Here is a 19,481-nt window from a genome sequence, read left to right as displayed (position 1 = left end):
ATCTCCAAAGAAATTCCTTACCAATTAGCAGTCAGTCCATATTTTCTCCCCTCTCAGGGAAGTATTTTTAGTTCAATGGTTCCCAACACTGGCTGCTCATTAGAACCACCTGGGTGTGCTTAAAAAGAGACAAACATGGGAACGATCAAATACCCTAGACAAAATGAATCAGAGTCTCTGCCATGAGGCCTAGTGGTTTTAAAAGTGTCCTAGGTGATTGTCATTCACAGTGAGTACAAAGTGGTGTGTCAGCTGCTCTAAAATGTGCATCCTAATTACTTGGGGACCTTGTTGAAGTGCAGAATCTTTTTCCTTAGTCTAGTGTGGGCTCAAGATTCTTGTCTAACAGGCTCCCAGGTGATGCTGGTGCCGCTGTTGCCCTACCACACTGTTGAGTAGCAGAGCTACTGCCACATCAGCATACCTGTGAACCTGTGAAGAATGCAGAACCTTGGACTCCATCTCAGAGTGCCAGAGTCAGAACTGCATTTTAGAAAGATTTTCTACGTAATGTATAAGCACCTTAAAGTATAAGAAGCATCAGTTTAGATGATGGTAAAAAGAAGTTTTCTATCATGCAGAGAATTTGGGTTACTCTCATTTTAATCCTGATTGTCTTCACCGTGTGCAATTGTTAGACCTTTAATTATCTGTAATGTTTGACCTGTTAATTCATTTTTTCCTATAGTTGGTTCTTTTAACTTCAGTCTTGTTTCAAAAGGCAATTGGTGCAAGGTGTGAATAGGAGGCCTAGTTTGAGAAGCTGAGAAGAATTGGATACATAGGTTTGTCTTTAGATACGTGGCACATTAAGAGGTCTGGAATCAATCACCTGAGTTGGCATAATCCGGTAATGTTTATGGAGAGCCCTTATGTGAATGGCCGTTTGGCATTATAAATCAGTAGAGAGTAATCGAGTGTATAAGAGCCTTAAGTTCCTCCAAGGGGGATTGTGGATGGCAGAAACAGAGGAGAGGTGAGCCTGAAGAGCATATTCCCCTCAAGAGAGCTATGATTACCTGAGTCAAGCATAAAATTGTCATGCTGTTTTAGAGCCTTCTTTGCCACATGTTGGTTAGCAATATCATCCAGCCTTAGAAAGGCAACTGATGAGCTGTGTGTGAAAGCATAAAAGGGATATGAGAAACTTAGAACTCCACTGAGAGGTGTTTTCTGGTTATTCTGTAGGATTAATTTAAAATAGAAGGAGTATGGCAAATAAGTGTTAGCTTTCTGAGCATGCAGCTAATCTGTGTTTTTATGGTATTAAGCACTGTGCCAGTATTCAGTTGGGGCTTAAGTATTTCTTACTTCTTTTTCTCCTAATAGCTGATTAATTTGAATCACAGTACAACAGAATACTTGGTCATCTTAAATGGTCTGTGGTGAACCAAATAAGTTGTACCAGTATGGGAGTGGACAGAAAAGGAGAGATATGAGAACCAAGAATGTTAGGCAGTGGTTTCCCTTAGCCCCTCTGAATTTTATGAAGGAGCTCTAGAGATGATATTCTTTTTATTGTACCTAGAGCTTAGTGGTTCTCAAACCTGTCTTGCATAAGAACCACTGGGGCAGCGTGTTAAAAGTACAGCTTCTGAATCCCACTTGCCAGAGATTCTTATTCATTCAGTGGGTTTTGTGTGAGGCTCAGAAATCAGCATGTTATCCATTTGCTCAGTGATATGGAAATATGTCATTTGTGGATTACACATGAGAACTATTGCTTCAGTATCTGGGAGCTTGATGGTACCATACGTGAGCTTCAAGGTCCCCTTTGAGGTGGACTAGAGAGGATCTTGGGTGGCTTACCTATGCCTCCTTTTCTCTGTCTGTTTGGGTGGCAAGAAGTCTGTATCTTCCTAAGTACCAAGGCACCAAGTTTGTCTTACATGTGTCAGTCATGGACAATAGAGAGGCCAAGAGCAGAGGCAAAGAGTGACTGTAAAGGAAAAGCAGTCAAAAGAAAGCAAGTCAACTTTGGATGCTAGAGAGAAAATGTAAGAGATCATGGATTTGTTCAATGAAAAAATTCCATGGCCCCAACACATGTTAGTGTTCTTCATGGTCAGACGGTGGGTGGGTGGTTGTGGGAGGAGGAGGGAAAGAGAATCTTGAACATCCTCTTAGAAACTGACACTTGTTTACTGTGCATAAGGAGCTCATCTTTGGAGTTTTAAATGTTTGGAACATGGCCCAGACTTCTGCATTTTTAACACGGGATTTGAATGGAGGTGGTTTACTGACCAGGCTTTGAGAAACACTGGATTAGAATCATGTGTAGTTAATACAGCTCATATTGCTTAACTGGACCCTCCTTTCTAAGCAGTCTTTTCTTTAGCTTTGTGGCTTAAACAAGATTAGGCATAGATATTTAAATAGGGCTGCAACTCTCAGTTACCTTTGTAACTGGAAGCATAGTGCAGTACATTTGGCTACTGTGGTTAGCTAAGGAGCATATGCTAAGTATAAAACTCTAGACCCATTAGTCTCAACTCTGGCTGCACATTAGAGCCCTCTTAGGAGCTTTAAAATATATAGATGACTGGACTTTACCCAGAATGACTGAAGGGTTGGTCTTAGGTGTTGGTATATTTTAAAAGCTTCCCATGTGATTTCCAGTGTGCAGGTAAGGGTGGAGAACTGCTGGCCGATTGTTGCCATGAGACAATGGTACTTCATTGTTGCCACATGTTCAGATCTTTCAATATAAATAAAGTTTTTATGTGAAATCTCCTGACTGAATGCTGACAACCTATTCAAACTTTTCAAAATGTAGGGTAGATAGACAAAACACATCTGCTCACAAGATGCAATCCGTGGGCAACAAGTTTGTGACCTCTGATGCAGGTACTATTTTCAAAAATTTCAGAAGCCCCTTTCTAGGTATACTAATTAACTTTTTTTTTTTTTTAACCACTATGTAGTATCCTTTAGTTCAGACTTTCTTTTTTTCTCCCTTTTTTATTTGGTCTGAATTTTCTTTTGTTTAGCTAGAACCCCTCTTTTCTGTAACACACTTATATTTAAGGTATTTAAACTTTTTTTTTTTTTTTTTTCTGAGACAGGGTCTCACTGTGTCACCCAGGTTGGAGTGCAGTGGTGCAGTCTTGGCTCACTGCGACCTCTGCCTCCCAGGCTCAAGCTATCCTCCCACCTCAGCTCCCCCAGTAGCTGGGACTACAGGTGCGACACTACACCCTGCTAATTTTTTGTAGAGACAGGGTTGTCCAGGCTGGTCTTGAACCCCTGAGCTCAAGCGATCCACCTGCTTCGGCCTCCCTAAGTGCTGGGATTACAGGTGTGAGCCATGGCGCTGGGCCTATTTAAACATTTTCTAATATTGATCGTGCAGGAAGTAGGCAGAGAATCAAAATTTGGCTGGTATTTTGGTTGCAGGGAAGAATAAATACATTTTCATGGGTTGTAAATTATTAGAGGCTCATTTTCTTATTTGCTTTGTAAGATACCATTTTTCCCCTGAAATTTTATCATGTGCTTTTGCTTTTAATTTTTTTCTCTGCATATTCATATTACGGCAATCTTTTAAAGAGCTCTCTTCCCTCAGCTAAAGTGAGGAAATAGCTGTGAATTCATGAGCAGTAACTGCTTGTTCCAGAATTCGTGTATTTTTTTGATGTGCCAGACAGTGGCTGACATGCACAAATATCAAATGTTAAGAATCTTATTTGTGGGAAGGTTTGGTCTGGTAAACATCAAGCTGTACTTGATGAAATAAGGGAATATTAAATGTTTGTGGCAGATGGTGTGCTCTGAAGTGGGCAATTAGGCCAACAGTAATGGATGATTGTACCCTGAGTAGATTAAAGTTATGTGCTCTATGTTTGTATTTGTTCATCTATTTGTGTAGTAGTATGTAGTTTATTTGGAGGGAGAGTTAAGTTTAAGGACTTAAAGACGTGTATCCTAAAGGCTGAGATTTTGTAATTCATATTGATTTTTTTCCTTATCACTGAGGGCAAATGCATTCATCCCTTAAGGCCATCAAATAAAGGAAAGCAAAGCAAGTCCAAGATAAATACTGATTTAAGTGCACAAAGACCAGTGTGTGGTTGTGGATATCAAAATGTAGCCCCATTTTTAATTTCAATAACTAGCTTTTTAAGCATTGTTTTTGCATTTTCTCCTATTGTCTGTTTTGAAGGAAGACATGGAGCCAGCTGCATGAAGAGTGTTTCAGATGCAGGAAAAGCAAGTGCCTAGAGGCTTGGCACGTGAGAGGAACTAACAGGATGCAGAGTGGCTGGAGTTTAGTGCTCTAGGGAGGGTGAGGCCGGGACATTGGCTCAGGAGAGGTAGGCACAGGCTAGAATATGAAAGGCCATGGCAAAGACTGGGTTTTACTTAAAGAGCAGTGGGAAGTCATTAAAAATGTTTCTTTTTAACTTACTATGTTGAAATAATTTTAAAGTCCCAGAAAAGTTACAAGAATAGTACCAAAGACTCCCATGTACCATTTACCCAGATTTGTCAGTGTTTTTGCTCTTTGCCATGTTTGCGTTATCATTATCTCTGTATAATTAATAAAAACCATTTGAGAGTAGATTGCATACGTTCAAGAGTGTGTTTTCTAAGAACAAGGATATTCTGTTATATAACCAGAATATAAAATTGAACGTTGATATAATACTTTTTATAACATACAGTCCATATTCCAGTTTTGTCCATTGTCTCAATAATGTCCTACCTTTTGCCTTCTTACTTTTTAATGTATAGGATCTTCTTTAGGATCACATGTTGCCTTCGGTTGCCATATCTTTTTAGCCTTTTAACATCTGGAACTGTTTCTCATCCTTTCTTTGTTTTTCATGGCATTGGCATTTTTGAATTCCATATAAATGATGCTGTGTCCTTCTGAGGATAATCACATCTGGAGGTACTGGTGTCCATCTTGCCCCTCACTGGGGATTTTAATTTTGGCTACACAGTCGAGGTAGTGTGTGGTTTCTGTACTGAATAGTTATCATTTTTTTTGAACTAATAAGCAATCTGTGGGGAATACATTTTGAGGCCATGCAAATATTCTGCTCCTCATTTAGCTCAGCACTTCCAACCAATTTTCACTGTGATGACTACAAAATGGTGATTTTCCCAACTCCACCACTCCCTTTATGTTTATTAGTGGCAAAAGAGATAGCTATTTGGTTTAGAGGTGGAGATGACTATTAAGCTATCAATCAAGGATATTAAGGAGATATATCAGATTCTGATTTGGACTTATTTTCTAAGGGAAATCCAAGTTAAATTTTTTTTTACATTAGCAGTATACTTATACTGCTGATAAATGTGCATTCTAAAATTAAAGATAGTATGTGGCTGAGTTGTTTGAAATATTTTAAATGCCTTTTTATTGAGATATAATTTATGTACTATAAAATTCACTCTTAAAGTGTACAAGTCAGTAGATTTTATTATAGTCAGAAAGTTACGTAACCATAATCACTGTCTAATTCTAGAATATTTTCATCACCCCAAAAAGAAACCTCATACCCGTTATCAGTCATTTCCCAATACTCTCTATTCCCAGCCCCTGGAAAACACTACTATTTGTGTCTTTGGATTTGCCTTATAAGTGGAACAATACAGTGTGGCTTCTTTCACTTAGCATAATGTTTTCAAGGTTTCATTCATGTTGTAGCATGCATCCATACTTCATTCCTTTTAATCCATTCCATAGATATAAAATTTTATTTATCCTGGAATTTTTTGATGCTAAGACCATTTGCATTTTTAGTGTTTTTTTTTGCCTTTTATATATATTTTCAAGGTAAACTACTTTTTGTAAGTTACTGAAAATGAACTGTAGTCTTTAGAGTAGTTTAGTTATTGTTTTTCATATCTACATGCATTTCATTATTACATTTACTATTTCTTAATGATGTTGCTCATCCTCTAACTCTCAAAAAAATCGACCATCAGCTATTATCATATGGTTTTGTTGTCAAAGTGAGCATTTTGCTTTTGGGGGGTTGATTATTTCAATACTTAAATATATTATCTGAAGGGATCTCCTGAGGTATAAATGTATGACACCTATACAATCAAGCTGCCATAAGGGATTGAAACCAGTGGAATACATTAATACAATAATTAATTTTATTTTTATTTTACTGAAGTTACAAAAACTTACACTTAGGGAGCCACCATTTCTGGACAGAACATATCATATAACTTTTTTTTTGGAAATGGTCTTTATAGTTTTTTTTGAAAGCAGGAGTTCTAATGAGACTGAATTGTAGCAACTACCTTAGATATACTTAGGTTTAATTTACTGGTATGTAGCCTTTTTTGGGAGGGTGGTCGGGACCATCTTTAAGAATTACATAAAAGTTTTGGAATTTCTCCTATTATAGAAAATGTACACATGCATATATACTAAAAATTTTACATATGGTTTCAGAGGGCTTGTAGAAATCATTATAGAAAAATCAGAGAAAGAATATGGGAAAGGATGTAGTCAGGTTCACTCCTGAAAAAGCCCAGCAGAGTTAAGGATAAAGAGGAAGGTAGGGCAGTAATTGAGAAAACGTAGCTAGTAATACTTTGCAAGGGCCATCTGTCTCTTTGCAGTTCCATTCTTTCTCTCTAGCTACATGTTTTTCTCCTGTTTTCATTTCCTCTTTTCCTTCTTCTTTTCCACTCAGGAAAGTCTTTGTTCACAATTTATGGGTCTAATCACCTGGGGTTTACACCTAGGATTTATAATCAGACTTTTAGAATAAGCTGCAACCATCATACAGTCTTCCAGTTAGCAGTAGCCACCAGAAAACACTTTATATGTTCTTCTAATTGCAGATGTTTAATTGAAAGATTGGTATTATAATTTGCTGATAAATGTCTTTAAGGCCACAAAAATGTTGTAATTTTTGCCTATTATCCTATTTGTTTGTCTCTAGGTGTTTTTTTTCCCCCAGTGATCATAGCACACAACTTAATGAAAGGAAGGTTGTGGATCCCTAAGTACATTTATGTTTCCTCCTAACCAATTACTTTGTACTTAAAATAGTTCTAGACTTCTGACATTGGCAGGCACCGTTGCATTAAAACCCTGGCCCTCTAAAAGGGATTCTGGGAAAGGTTCATTGTTGGGGGAGAATCATTGTAATAGGAAGTATATTTTCAAAGAAAGGAATCTTATACTGTCTCTGCCTTATAGACTCAAAGAAAAGATGTTGTGACTCAAAAATGACAAAATTGAAATTGCTTTTCTCCAAGTCTTTTTCTAGGAGCTTATGTGGGAGGGGTAAAGATGCATTTGTCTTAAAATTGTGTTATAGGATATATAGAAATTCACAATTATTGTTTAGTTTTTCCTTTTGAATTATTATTTTTTTATAGTAATATTTATGGTGGAATCTTCATAATTTTTTATTATGTATCTTTTAACTTAAAATCTGCAGATTAAAAACTTCCTTTTAGCTTCTAGCCAGTTTCAAATCAAAATTCAGAGCAGGTAGAGAAATGCTTTTAAAATGCATATTTGATGTAGTAAGTGCTATGCTATGCTTCTGAAAGCGCCAGGGTCACAGCTGCATACATGAAAATGCATGGTGACTGCAGGCATTGTTTCCTCACACAGAAAAGGCAATCTGTGTCTGTCGCTGAATTTATGATGTAAATCAAATCATAGCTTTCCTATATTCAGAGATGTAGCAAGAAGGTTGAGGTGATCTAAAGGTTACAGATAACTTTTGCTTTTTGATTTGCCTATCACAGACTATTTTTTTTAACCCCCTCATTTCTATTAGGATTGATGTATTTATACTTGGAAAGGTAAATCCAGTTACATATTTTATCATTGCCTCTGCGCTAGTCTGGGGGAACCATGCATTTATCATTCATTCCTTCCTCACTCCATTCTGTTAGGATGCATGTACTGTACTGCCCTGTGCTGTTGATGATATTAATAAAGAGTGGGAACACTGAAGTATTAGGTACCAACTCTGTGTGCTTCCTCTGTGCTTTTTTCTTCTCTGAAGTGTTGACTTTGGGACAATGTGCTAGAGGGACTGTGATAAATTGGCTTCCCATGATCCAGTTTATTCTGTCATTTGCAACAACATGAATCAACCAGTTTAAGAGTTTAAAAAGGTGATTTGGGGAAAGTGTGTGTGTGATAATTACGTTTATTGTAGAAAGGCATTTGGCACTGAAAGGGAAACAAAAAGATTAAGAAGACACATACCCAGCTTTCATGCTGCTTATGCTGTAATTTAAGAAACAAACCTATCTTGATGATAATCATAATCGTACCCACTTACGTAGTTCTTTTATTTGCTAGGTATTATGTTAAATGCTTTACTTAAAATAGCAATTAAAATATTTGCAAATCACGAAATGGGGAAGTGCCAAAGAATGTACAACAAATTGGATCATCTATTGCAGAAAAACAATAACAACAACAAAAAAAAACGCACACAGTAAAGGAGACATTAGAGGCACTAGAGACCAATGAAGGGTGACCTGATTGCCTGGTTTGTATTGATCTTGATATTTAGAAATAATATAATTCTCTTTTAAGGAGAAAGCAGAATTTATTGGCTATCTCAGGAGTTAGGAAATTCTGATTTACAAATTTCTGTGGGCTCTTTCTGGACATATCACTTCCTCCTGAAATAAAAAAAAAATAGGGTGATTTGTCTCTGAGCTAAAAATAGAAGTCCTTTTTTTTTGAGGACTTAGATTTTATTAGACGTTGGCCTTAGAGCCATTTAAGCTTGGGACAGAATTATTAGTAGCTGAAAGCTCCCATCTTTAATACTTTTTGCCTTTGCAGGGTTTGTTTGCATCTGTAGTCCTGAGCAGTACTAAGGTTAGGGTTTTAATGGGTGGCTTGGGTTATACAGTATTCGCTCTGGAAAGTATTTAGTCTGATTGCCTTATTTTATTATTGGTGAAGAAACTTTGGCCAAGAGAGGTTAATTCTCTTGCTTGAGATCACATGATTTGTGGCAGAGCCAGGATGTAAATTTGGAATTTTGATTCTTTTAATTCAGTTCTTTTCCCTCACAATTTTTTTTTTCCCTCACAATTTTATCTCACCTCTCCACTTCTATTTTCTTCTGAGATATGGACATGGCTACATAATAGTAAATAATTCTGATAGTGTTCTGTAGCCACTGCATATATTAATATAAATAATAATAATGATGATAATGTGCAATGTTTGTGTTTATTTTTTCAAAACTTGTATAGCTTATTGTCTGCTACTGTTAGTTTTATTTACAAGTGATCGGGCTGATTCATCAGCCCATCTATCCTTTTGAATAAAGTGTTGTTAGGCAACTTAGTATTCATAACTTGAATAGCCGGTTTGGGGATAATTAGAAATTTGAGGCATGACTCAGGTTGTGTTTTGGCGTTCTTCATACCACATTCTTCCCTTTTTTGATCAATAATGCTTCCAATTTAAAGTTGTTAACTTGACTCAATTAAATTGTGGATCCTTTCATTTACCTTGACCTTTCTCAGTTGGATGTACTTGAAAAAATGGAAAGGCTAACAAGCAGTGGGTGAGAGGAAGAAAGTAAAGAAAAATCTTGAGTAATCCATAAATGTAATAATCAACTCTTGAATACAGCAAGACTGAGCTATACTTAGCCTTATGGAATTTTAAATGCTTTAATTATAATTTTTTAAATAGGAAAATAACTTCATTTTCTGTCATACCCAAATTAGCATGAATATTCTTTAATGCCCTTTATTCTATGTTTCCCAAAGGAATAATTTGACATTTGTTTTCCATTTTAAGGCTTCTAGTTTCTACTGTGTTCTGTTGCTCTTGTGCATCCAGTTTGATAACTATATTTCCATGAGAAAATCACAACTTTGATCATGATTGATTAACTACTTTTTGTTCAGTGTTAGGAAAGGTGAAAGTGGAAGCATAGCCTTTTTTTTTTTTTTTTTTTTTTTTTTTTTTTTAACAATTTGGGACTGGTGCAATGCTTTCTTTGGTGATGTGCCTTCCATAGTGCTTGTCGTTTACTCAATGCAGTGATTCTTGACCAGGAGCAATTTTTTCCTCCAGGGGATATTTGGCAATATCTGGAGACAATTTTGATTGTCATGACTAGGAGAAATCCTACTTGTATCTAGTGGTGGAGGCCAGGATGCTGCCAAACATTCCATTGTGGATAGGACGACCCACACAATAAAGAGTTATGTGGCCCAAAATGTCAGTAGTGCTAAGACTGAGAAACTCTCATGCATGGGCAGTTGTGCAATGAAGTTTATTGAATTAAAAAATACATCCATTCTATTATGTGAGCCTAAGGCTTTATGGATTATTTTATATATGTATTACATACCAATTTGATGACTCTTAAGGGAGAATTTAGCTCTTTGCTTCATCATGATTAAAGTATTAAAATTGTGGCAATTATAATTGATTATAGGTTAGTATACTTAGTTGAAATAGTATGTTAGTAATCAAATGCTGATCAACAGGAAGATTCAGTGTTCTCCTCTTATACTTCCCTTTTCCCTCAAGCTTTTCAGCTTCTTAGAATCAATATTGTGTATCATTACCTGCAATATTGCCACTCAGATCTGACGTGATCAATTATTTGGAAAAGTTAATTATCCAGATGTCTAAATCAGTAATTAATCTTTATGATCCCTATCCTACTATATTCTACTTAATCTCATTTTTTGAATTTAGGTCTGAGATACTAAATAAAATCTGCTGAATCCAATAGCTAGCAAAACAGGCCTTCGGCATCATGCAACAAAGCTGGAGTGGCTCCCTCGGTATGCATAAATGTAAATTAGAATTGTTTGCCATATATACATCACTTTTAATCTCATTTTATACTATTTTTTATTTCTGTTGACCTGATTCGATTTGGACAAAACTGAGTATTTTAAAAAGGAGATAGATTCTTAGCAGTTTTTTTGGTGGGGTGTGAAGGGTGGAAGGGAGATGACTCATAAAGGAAGAATATTGAAAAGCACTTCAGTGCCTTATGACCACACAAAAACTGTGTGATAACTTGTTGAGTTTTCTTTTTAAATATTTATAAGCGCCACCATTATCTGGAAGATTAATGGATGATTATATCTGATACTCTTTATAGCAATATGGTTCTTATCAGAAGAACCCAAAGCTGCTGAAATAATTGTAGATACTATTTCTGCTGTTTCTTCCCTTTTATGTAGTGAGTGTTTTTTTGTTTGTTTGTTCGTTTGTTTTTGGTAGAGACTGGGTCCTACTTTGTTGCTCAGGCTGATGTCAAATCCCTGGCCTCCAGCAATTCTCCAGCCTTGGCCTCCCAAAGTGCTGGGATTACAGGTGTGAATCACTGCTACTGGCCTGTTTTGTGGTTTTAATTGAACACGACCTGCTGAACTTTCAATCTAAGAATTTCATCTGATATTACATACCTGAGAGGCTTTTAGAATTTGTAATATTTTTCTTAGTATTTGTGGCAACCAAAGTGGAAGCAAATTCTAGGTAGGTTTAACTGCCAAAGGGTTTGGAATTGGGAAACATGAATGATTTTGATATGATTTCTGAGCTTTGGCATAAAAAGTTGCTTGGAGTGATCCCTTAGCAATGGTAGCATTCCCATCAGTCAGAAATAGCCTGTTCTTTAGCAAACGGGAGGCTGCCAGCACGTGAAGTTAGTACATGATAGGTTAGGTGAGGTTAAGAAGAAATAGATAGTGTTATACCCAGAAACTGTGTGGTAGTGTCAGAGAGGTGTTTCACATGTGTTTCAACGTGATAGATCTACTGTACTCTTCTGTTTTTAAAAGAGAAAAAAAATAGTACATTTCCCACCCCCAACACCCCTGCAGTAGTTTTTACTTTTAGCAGTTCTGAATCCTGGTAACATATTAAAATTACCTGTAGAGTTTTAAAAAATTGCTAAGGGACAAACTTCATTCCTAGCAATCTAAGATAACAGACCTGGGCATTAGTATTAAGAGCTCTACAGGTAATCTAACTTGCAACCAAGATTAGGAACCACTGCTTTATAGCAGTGCATCAGAATTTCCTGCAGGGCTATTTATTAGGTCCGGGCTAGGGCTTGAGAATTTGCATTTCTAACAAGTTCCCAGTTGATCTTACTAGTAAGGCATCACATTTTGAGAATCACCACGAAGGCAATCTTAAAAAATCATTTGAGTGTAACTGATGGTCTGATTGCTACTCTTTTTTGAAAAATCATTGCTGGAGATATATAGTTGGGTTAAAATTAAAGAATAGCATTATGTATGTGGTTCCTTTTATGCTAAAAAGATTGATATTTCTGTAGTTTGCATGTTTTTACAATGAGCATTTTAATTTTTTTTTTTTTTTTTTGAGACGGAGTTTTGCTCTTGTTGCCCAGGCTGGAGTGCAATAGCATGATATCAGCTCACCACAACTTCCGCCTCCCAGGTTTAAGCAATTCTCCTTCCTCAGCCTCCTGAGTAGCTGGGATTACAGGCATGTGCCACCATGCCCGGCTAATTTTGTATTTTTAGTAGAGACAGGGTTTCTCCACGTTGGTCAGGCTGGTCTCGAACTCCCAACCTCAGGTGATCCACCCGTCTCGGCCTCCCAAAGTGCTGGGATTACAGGCGTGAGCCACTGCATCCAGCCTTAAATTTTATTTAAATGTTTTCTTGGAGGAAAAGGCCACATAAATAATAGCTAAAAATTGTATAGTACTTAATAGTTTAAAAAGCTGACCAATTTACAATCATTAGTAGAGTAGCCTTTTTGAACTGTTTAAAATCACTCATGGTTGTGCTTTTTTTTGGGAGAGGGTTAAACCCCATTCTTTGAGAATCCTTCAAATTTCAGATTTTATGTTTTATATAGTCTCTTTAGGCATCTTAATAGAAGTAGCTCAAATAAAAGGATTCATCTGCATTCAACAGAAATTTTATGCATCTTCAGTTTGGATAGTTGTTAAGATGGAAGGAATATTTCCTTTTTTCTATTCTTAAATATGCTGGGGAAATGCAGAACCATACAATGGGAATAATGAAGTACCTGGAAACAGAGAGGGAGAGACAGAGCTTACGGGTTGGGGTAAGGTTGGAGGAAATGGAACTTTCCAGGATTGGAAAGAGAGCAGCAGTAGCAGGAGGAGGAGGTGGCTTGTAACTTCTAGGAATGAAGGATCAAGGGGATGGATATGAGAGAGCTGCTGGATTCAGGAGCTTGGCCAAAGTCACAGAGCTGTTAAATGGAAGAGTCCCTTCCCAAATTTGGATCTCTGAGGCTCCTGGGTCCATTTGTTTTCTGCAAAAATGTTAGATAAAGGCAGGGGAGAGAGTCAGTTCTGATGAACCAACTCTGCAACAAATGGAGCAAGTGATCATTTTGTGACAATTATGAATCGTGAAAAAAGTCTCTAGATGGTATTGGCCTCTTTGCTGCTGTATTTGGATATTGAAAATGTGTAGTCCTGAATGACAGCTTCCCATGTGACTTTCTGTGTCTTTCAGAAATCATCCTCATCCTTTGATCACTGTGCTTGAACACAGACCTGATTGCTGGCCGGTGTTTTTGCAGCAGCTGACAGCGTTTTTCCAGCAGTGCCCTGAAAGGTAATGTAAAATAAAAATGTAAAATAAAGTGTGAGAGACAGAATGGTATATGCTAATTTTAGAGCTAGGTTTTTTTTTGTTTTGTTTTGTTTCTTTTTAGCTGCTTTGATCTATAATGTTTTCTCCTGAAGAACCATCCTAGAGCAGGTTGTAGTTTTCTATTTTCTTTTAAAGAGTAAAAGAAAAAAATCTACCAGATTTATTGGTTGTTGAAATATTGAATATGAGAAAAGCTATTATTAAAGAAGTTAAGCATTGGTAAGTGGTTAGGAAAGTTGGCTAGAAAAATTCAGTAAGCTACTACACAATACATATAGGAGATGGGTTCTTCCCCCTGGAAATTGGCTACTGAGTTAGTCTCTCCATTAGAAAACTGCCATTTGAGATAAAGTATTACTGCCAAGTGGGATCAGATAGCCACCATATGTGCAGTTAGTGTACTTTCACCAAGGCCTCCTGATGGCTCTCAAAGCTACTCCCCTTTCTTCTATCCTTACTACCATGATGCTGGTTCAGGGCCTCAATATCTCTTGCTGTGGCTTTTGCCACCTGTTCCTAACTGGTGTCTCTGCCTCCAGTCTTGTCCTGCTCAAATCCATTCTCTAAACATCCCTCAGAAGGATATATCAAGAGAGCAGATCTTACAGTATCACTCCCGTGCTTAAATCTCTGCGGCTGTGGTTTTCAAACTGCACTTGCAGTGCATGGGCTAAGCATGGAGCGTGTTCCCACCCCTTCAGCTCTGTTTTCATAGCACTTTCTTGTTGATATCTTATGGAAGCTTTCTATGGGAAAACAAAAAGGATTGGTTTCTGAAACAGTTTGAAATTTCCCGGACTATAGGATAAAATCTAATATGTCATAGTAGGCTTAGTATATGATGCAGTTCCAATCTGTCTCACCAGCTTTATCTTTTCTTATCTTCATCTCACAGTTTATGCTTTAGCAGTACACTGACTTGCCTTGTGTTCCACACAGGAAGCAGTGCTGTTTCCTTCTCTCCTTGTTTTTACTTGCTGGTATCTACTGTACTCTCTTGAATCTTACCCCACTCTCTTTCTGATAAATTTCTTTATTTGAAATCTCTGTTTAGGCATTTTTTTGTCCTAGGGTCTTTTCTTACTAGAAGCTGTATTAGGCGTGTCTCTTGCATGGTTACATAATACCTTGCAGTTGCGACATTCTCATAATTACTCTCCTGTATTAACTGTGAAACCTTGAGGGCAGGGACTGTGTTTCATTATTCTTTGTATTAATGATGCTTGGCACATTTCTAGGTGCCTTATAAATGTTGGATTTCTTTAAATGAGGTTGCAGTGAGCGGAGATTGTACCACTGCACTTCAGCCTGAGTGACAGATTGTTAATTTAATAAGAGTATGAGTAGCAATTCACAATTATGGGAAGAAAGCAAAATGTTGTAAGGATAGCTAGCTATCTATGTTCATTTTAATATTATGTATATGTCCTAAAATGACAGTATATCTTTATGCTAGATTTTTTTGGGGGGCATTATAATTATTATTATTTTTAAGAGATGGGAGTCTGCTATGTTGCCCAGGCTGGACATGAACTCCTGGGCTCAAGTGATCCTCCTCTCTCAGCCTTCTGAGTAGCTGGGAGTATAGGCATGCACCTCTGCACACAGTATTTGGGTATTATTTTATAATTAAATTCTGCATTCGTTTATTGAAGGCCTATGACTTTAACCTTTCAGGAACTGAGAATTTGAGAATGGTGCAAATTGGTAGTATCATGGATTTTAGTCTGGGTTACTTTATCTAGTCTAACATAAGTTTTCAGATGAGAGAACTGAGGAGAGCAACATTAAATGACTTACTGAAGGTTTCTTGGCTAGCTAGTAGTGGAGTTGGGCCTAAAGCCTCCATTATTTTTATTTTTATTTTTTTTTGTGACAGAGTCACTCTGTTGCCCAGGCTGGAGTGCAGTGGCACAATCTTGGCTCAGTGCAACCTCTGCCTCCTGGGTTCACGCCATTATCCTGCCTCAGCCTCCTGAGTAGCTGGGACTACAGGTGCCCGCCACCATGCCCGGCTAATTTTTTGTATTTTTAGTAGAGACGAGGTTTCACTGTGTTAGCCAGGATGGTCTCAATATCCTGACCTTGTGATCCACCCGCCTTGGACTCCTAAATTGCTGGGATTACAGGTGTGAGCCAACGTGCCTGGCCCAAGCCTCCGTTTTTATACTCTCTGTCTAGGTCTGTTTTTTTTTAGTACTTCTCCCTTAGTGGTGAACTTAAATATAAAAGACTTGTATGTAGGTACATACACAATTGGTTACATTTTAAAACATTTTAAATCACTTTGGGATTTCAGATTACCTGTTTTTTTAATATTCATTTTTTCCTAAGCCCTGGTAATTTCTTACTCCACTGAAGTGATGATTAATCATCAGATACCACATGCAGAATCTAAAATCAGAACAGATTAAGCCAAGGGGATTTTTAAATAGTATATTGTCCTTAAGGAAGTTCAACGTTTGCTCCTGATGTCAAATCATAATGGCATCTTGGAAATGTATTTCTTTGTATGAACCTTACATTTCACCTTCAGCATCTCAAAGTAGAAGAAAACCGATAAGCTATCCATGGATGCTTTTGATACCCAGATAGTATTTATTCTTTGGGGAATAATACATTATTAAAGAAAGATAGAGAAGGAAGTTTCTTAAATCTCTTTTCTGGAAACTTTCACTTTGTGTTCTATACATACATTATCTGATTCCTTCATCTATCTTTTTTTAGTTTACCTAAAGTAGAAGGTGTGATAAAGATATATGTTTCAGTAATAATTATGAAGTGAAAAGTCCTTTTGATTTTTATAGATTGTATAAGTATTTGAGCCTATGATTAAAAAATTTCTTCAGACTGTGAGCTCTATGAGAGCAGGAACTTAATCTATTTTTATTTCTTGCTTTGTTTCCATCATGTAGATGAGTGAGGTATACTGTAGGTGGTCAGTAAATTTTACCAAGTGAATAAATTAATGAATGAATAAAATTTAATTGGCTTGGTAACTTTTACATTTTCATTAATGTTAATGGCATTTTGAAATCACATTGCTATGAAATGTATGGTATTATAAGACTATGTTGTCAAGCATTATTTATTTTATTATAATAAAAAAATTCCCTTTTATTTTAGATTCAGGGGTACATGTGCAGATCTGTTGGAAGGGTATATTGTGTAGTGCTGAGGTTTGGCCTTTTATTGATTCTGTCACCCAGTAGTGAACAAAGTACCTAATAGGAAAATTTTCAGCCCTTGTCCTCCCTCCTTCCCACCCTCCTTTTGGAGTCCCAAGTGTCTGTTGTTCCCATCTTTATGTATGTAATGATAACAGCCTGTAGTCTCATCTACTTGGGAGACTGAGGCAGGAGGATTGCTTGAGCCCAGGAATTCAAGGCTGGAGTGCACTATTATTGTGCCTGTGAATAGCCATTGCACTCTAGCCTGGGCAATGTAGCAAGACCCTCTCTCTTAAAAAATGTAATGACAATAAAGGCATTGTGTCTTAAAAGCACATCTGATGTGATCTGATCAAGGTGAAGTGTCAAGGAAGGACCTGAGAAAGTCATTTTAAAGCAGATAACTGAAGGATGATAGAAGCTAGGTAGGAGAAGGAATAGGAAGGGAGAAGGGGAGAATATTACAGGTAGAGGGAATAGCAAGTGAGAAGAAAGCCCAGATGACTTGATAAAGACCTGAAAGGAGTTTAGTGTGGTTTAGTGGTGAATGAAGAGCAAGAAACGAAGCTAGTTAATGCCATGACCATATTTTTATTTTTGATGATCATTCTGGTATTTTAGTGAATTTGGACTAGGAGTTTTCAGGATATAATGAAATCTAAATAAGAAAGATTTGTAGAGTGGGAAGTGCTTAAGAAGACCTTGACAACTTACTTCACCTCTCTCTCCTTCAGTTTCTTTATCCGTGTTATGAGGATAATATTATTTTTTATTTCAGAGGGTTGTGGTGAGGATTAAATGGATTTGAAGACATAAAATGCAGTAACTTGAACACTGTAAGGGTTAACAGGTTAACAAGTAAATGTTAACTGTCATCATAATCATCTTGGGATGTTTGTCTGGATTTGTTTTATGTAGATCCTGACCTGTAGAGTTTTTCCAAAAATGCATGTTTGTGTCATACTCCTGGAGAGGTGATCCTGACATCTGTAATTCTAGAAAGGTTGTCAGGTGATTCTTTTTTTTAAGATGGAGTCTCGCTCTGTTGCCAGGCTAGAGTGCAGTGGAGCAATCTTGGCTCACTGCAACCTCTGCCTCCTAGGTTCAAGCGATTCTCCTGCCTCAGCCTCCCGAGTAGCTGGGACTACAGGTGCGTGCCACCACGCCCAGCTAATTTTTGTATTTTTAGTAGAGACAGGGTTTCACCATGTTGTCCAGGATGGTCTCTATCTCCTGACCTCGTGATCTGCCTGCCTCAGCCTCCCAAAGTGCTGGGAGTTTTACAGGCATGAGCCTCCGTGCCCAGCCCAGATGATTCTTGTGTTCACCAAACACTGATTTTGGAGATGTAGCTGCTATTCTATGTGCAAATAGAGACTGTCTTCATCCTGGGCATCTAGCTTACAGTCTCCAGGTGTAGAATAATTTTCCTCAGTGTACAAAGAACTGTTTGGCATAGATGTAGGCAGGTCATAGTGGAATAGAAGAATCATAAAAAGAAGTTACACTTGATGATTTGGTAGTTTATGTTATGTCATGAACTATAAGTTGATGTTTGCCACTTACCTGCTTTATAGTGTGTTTAACTCAATAACTGGCTAATGTATTTCATGTCTTATAGGTCAGAAGTTTCATGCATTCAAATAATGGCACCATTTCTGTGGTATCTGTATTGTGAACCATCTCAGTTACAAGAATATGCTAAACTCCGACTGGCCTTGCTGAAAGTCTTACTTCAACCCCAGGTTCTTTGTGACAAAGATCAACCATCAATCCTAGAACAGCAGATACTTCAACTGTGTTGTGACATAGTTCCATGTTTGCAGGTAAGGTCTTTGTCCTCCTCCACAAATACAGCATCGGCATCAGTAAGTGTTGTTATTGTCATAGACAAAGTCGTTCTAGAACATAAGTGATTTGGCAAACTCAGACATGATCCTCGCTCTAGAAATGCTTACAATCTTTTGGGGAAGATGAAAGAAACAAAATCTAGATTTAATATGAATATACTATATTCGATGTTAACTAAATACACAGAAATTATAAATCAACATAGTCCATTTTGGGAATAGCAAGCATGAAAACTTTCCTTTGTTTAAGAAACAGTTATCAGGTTAAAGATTTTGAGTTGAGTTTCTTCTGTGTAGACATTGGGACAGTAACAAGGGAAAAAAAGACCTCTGTGCACATTGAAAAAAAAAAAAAAAAAAAAAGATGTGTCTCAGGGCAAAAATAGCTCTGAGGATGCAAAGCCTGGCCAGCTGAGTGCCGGCTAGATTCCAGCTTCCACATGTACCCTTGCAACATATGCAGCAGTTCTCAGGGATCCTGCTCTTGAGAAGCGCACATGTAGTAAATGAGTTAGGACAAGTACTGTACATATATTCTTATAATTCAAAGTAGAAAGATGAAAGGTGGTTAACAGAGGTATGGATAAAACACAGACACAATTCAGGGGAAAGAGAAATATGAGTCATTGTCTCTATAACTGCATATGAAAAAAAAATCCAGTTGCCCAGGTGTTGTGATTTTAGTGTAGTGATTCATTTATCAGTCCATCTCTTCCCATCATCCAGGTTTGCTATTTGCCTGGAATCTGAGCACCATGCTGCTTAGCTGATGGAGGGAATCTGTGAACATATTTCAAAGTGATCACTTGAGGTCACACATGACCTGCTTTAAGTTTGTGTTAGCAGGGAGTGACTT

At 37.3% G+C, this 19,481-nt stretch overlaps 1 protein-coding gene across 16 annotated transcripts in view; it reads left to right on the top strand.

The window, feature by feature from the left end:
• The window catches only part of FOCAD (focadhesin), a 322,164-nt gene that overhangs the window by 57,344 nt on the left and 245,339 nt on the right, over window positions 1-19,481 (top strand). For 15 of the 16 annotated variants that reach the window (XM_055294111.2, XM_055294104.2, XM_063609849.1 and 12 more), the window contains 2 exons: window positions 13,465-13,566; window positions 18,397-18,601. In XM_055294111.2, the coding sequence (XP_055150086.1) occupies window positions 13,465-13,566; window positions 18,397-18,601 (307 nt within the window). Of the gene's footprint in view, window positions 1-10,738; window positions 10,771-13,464; window positions 13,567-18,396; window positions 18,602-19,481 lie in introns of those variants that run through there. The other variant, XM_055294116.2, reaches the window with a different exon arrangement.

This window comes from Symphalangus syndactylus, chromosome 9 (genome assembly GCF_028878055.3).
Source record: "Symphalangus syndactylus isolate Jambi chromosome 9, NHGRI_mSymSyn1-v2.1_pri, whole genome shotgun sequence".
NCBI classification, from domain to species: Eukaryota; Metazoa; Chordata; class Mammalia; order Primates; family Hylobatidae; genus Symphalangus; species Symphalangus syndactylus.
Note: the sequence above shows the minus strand (reverse complement) of the source record. Positions and strands in the feature narration are given on the sequence as shown.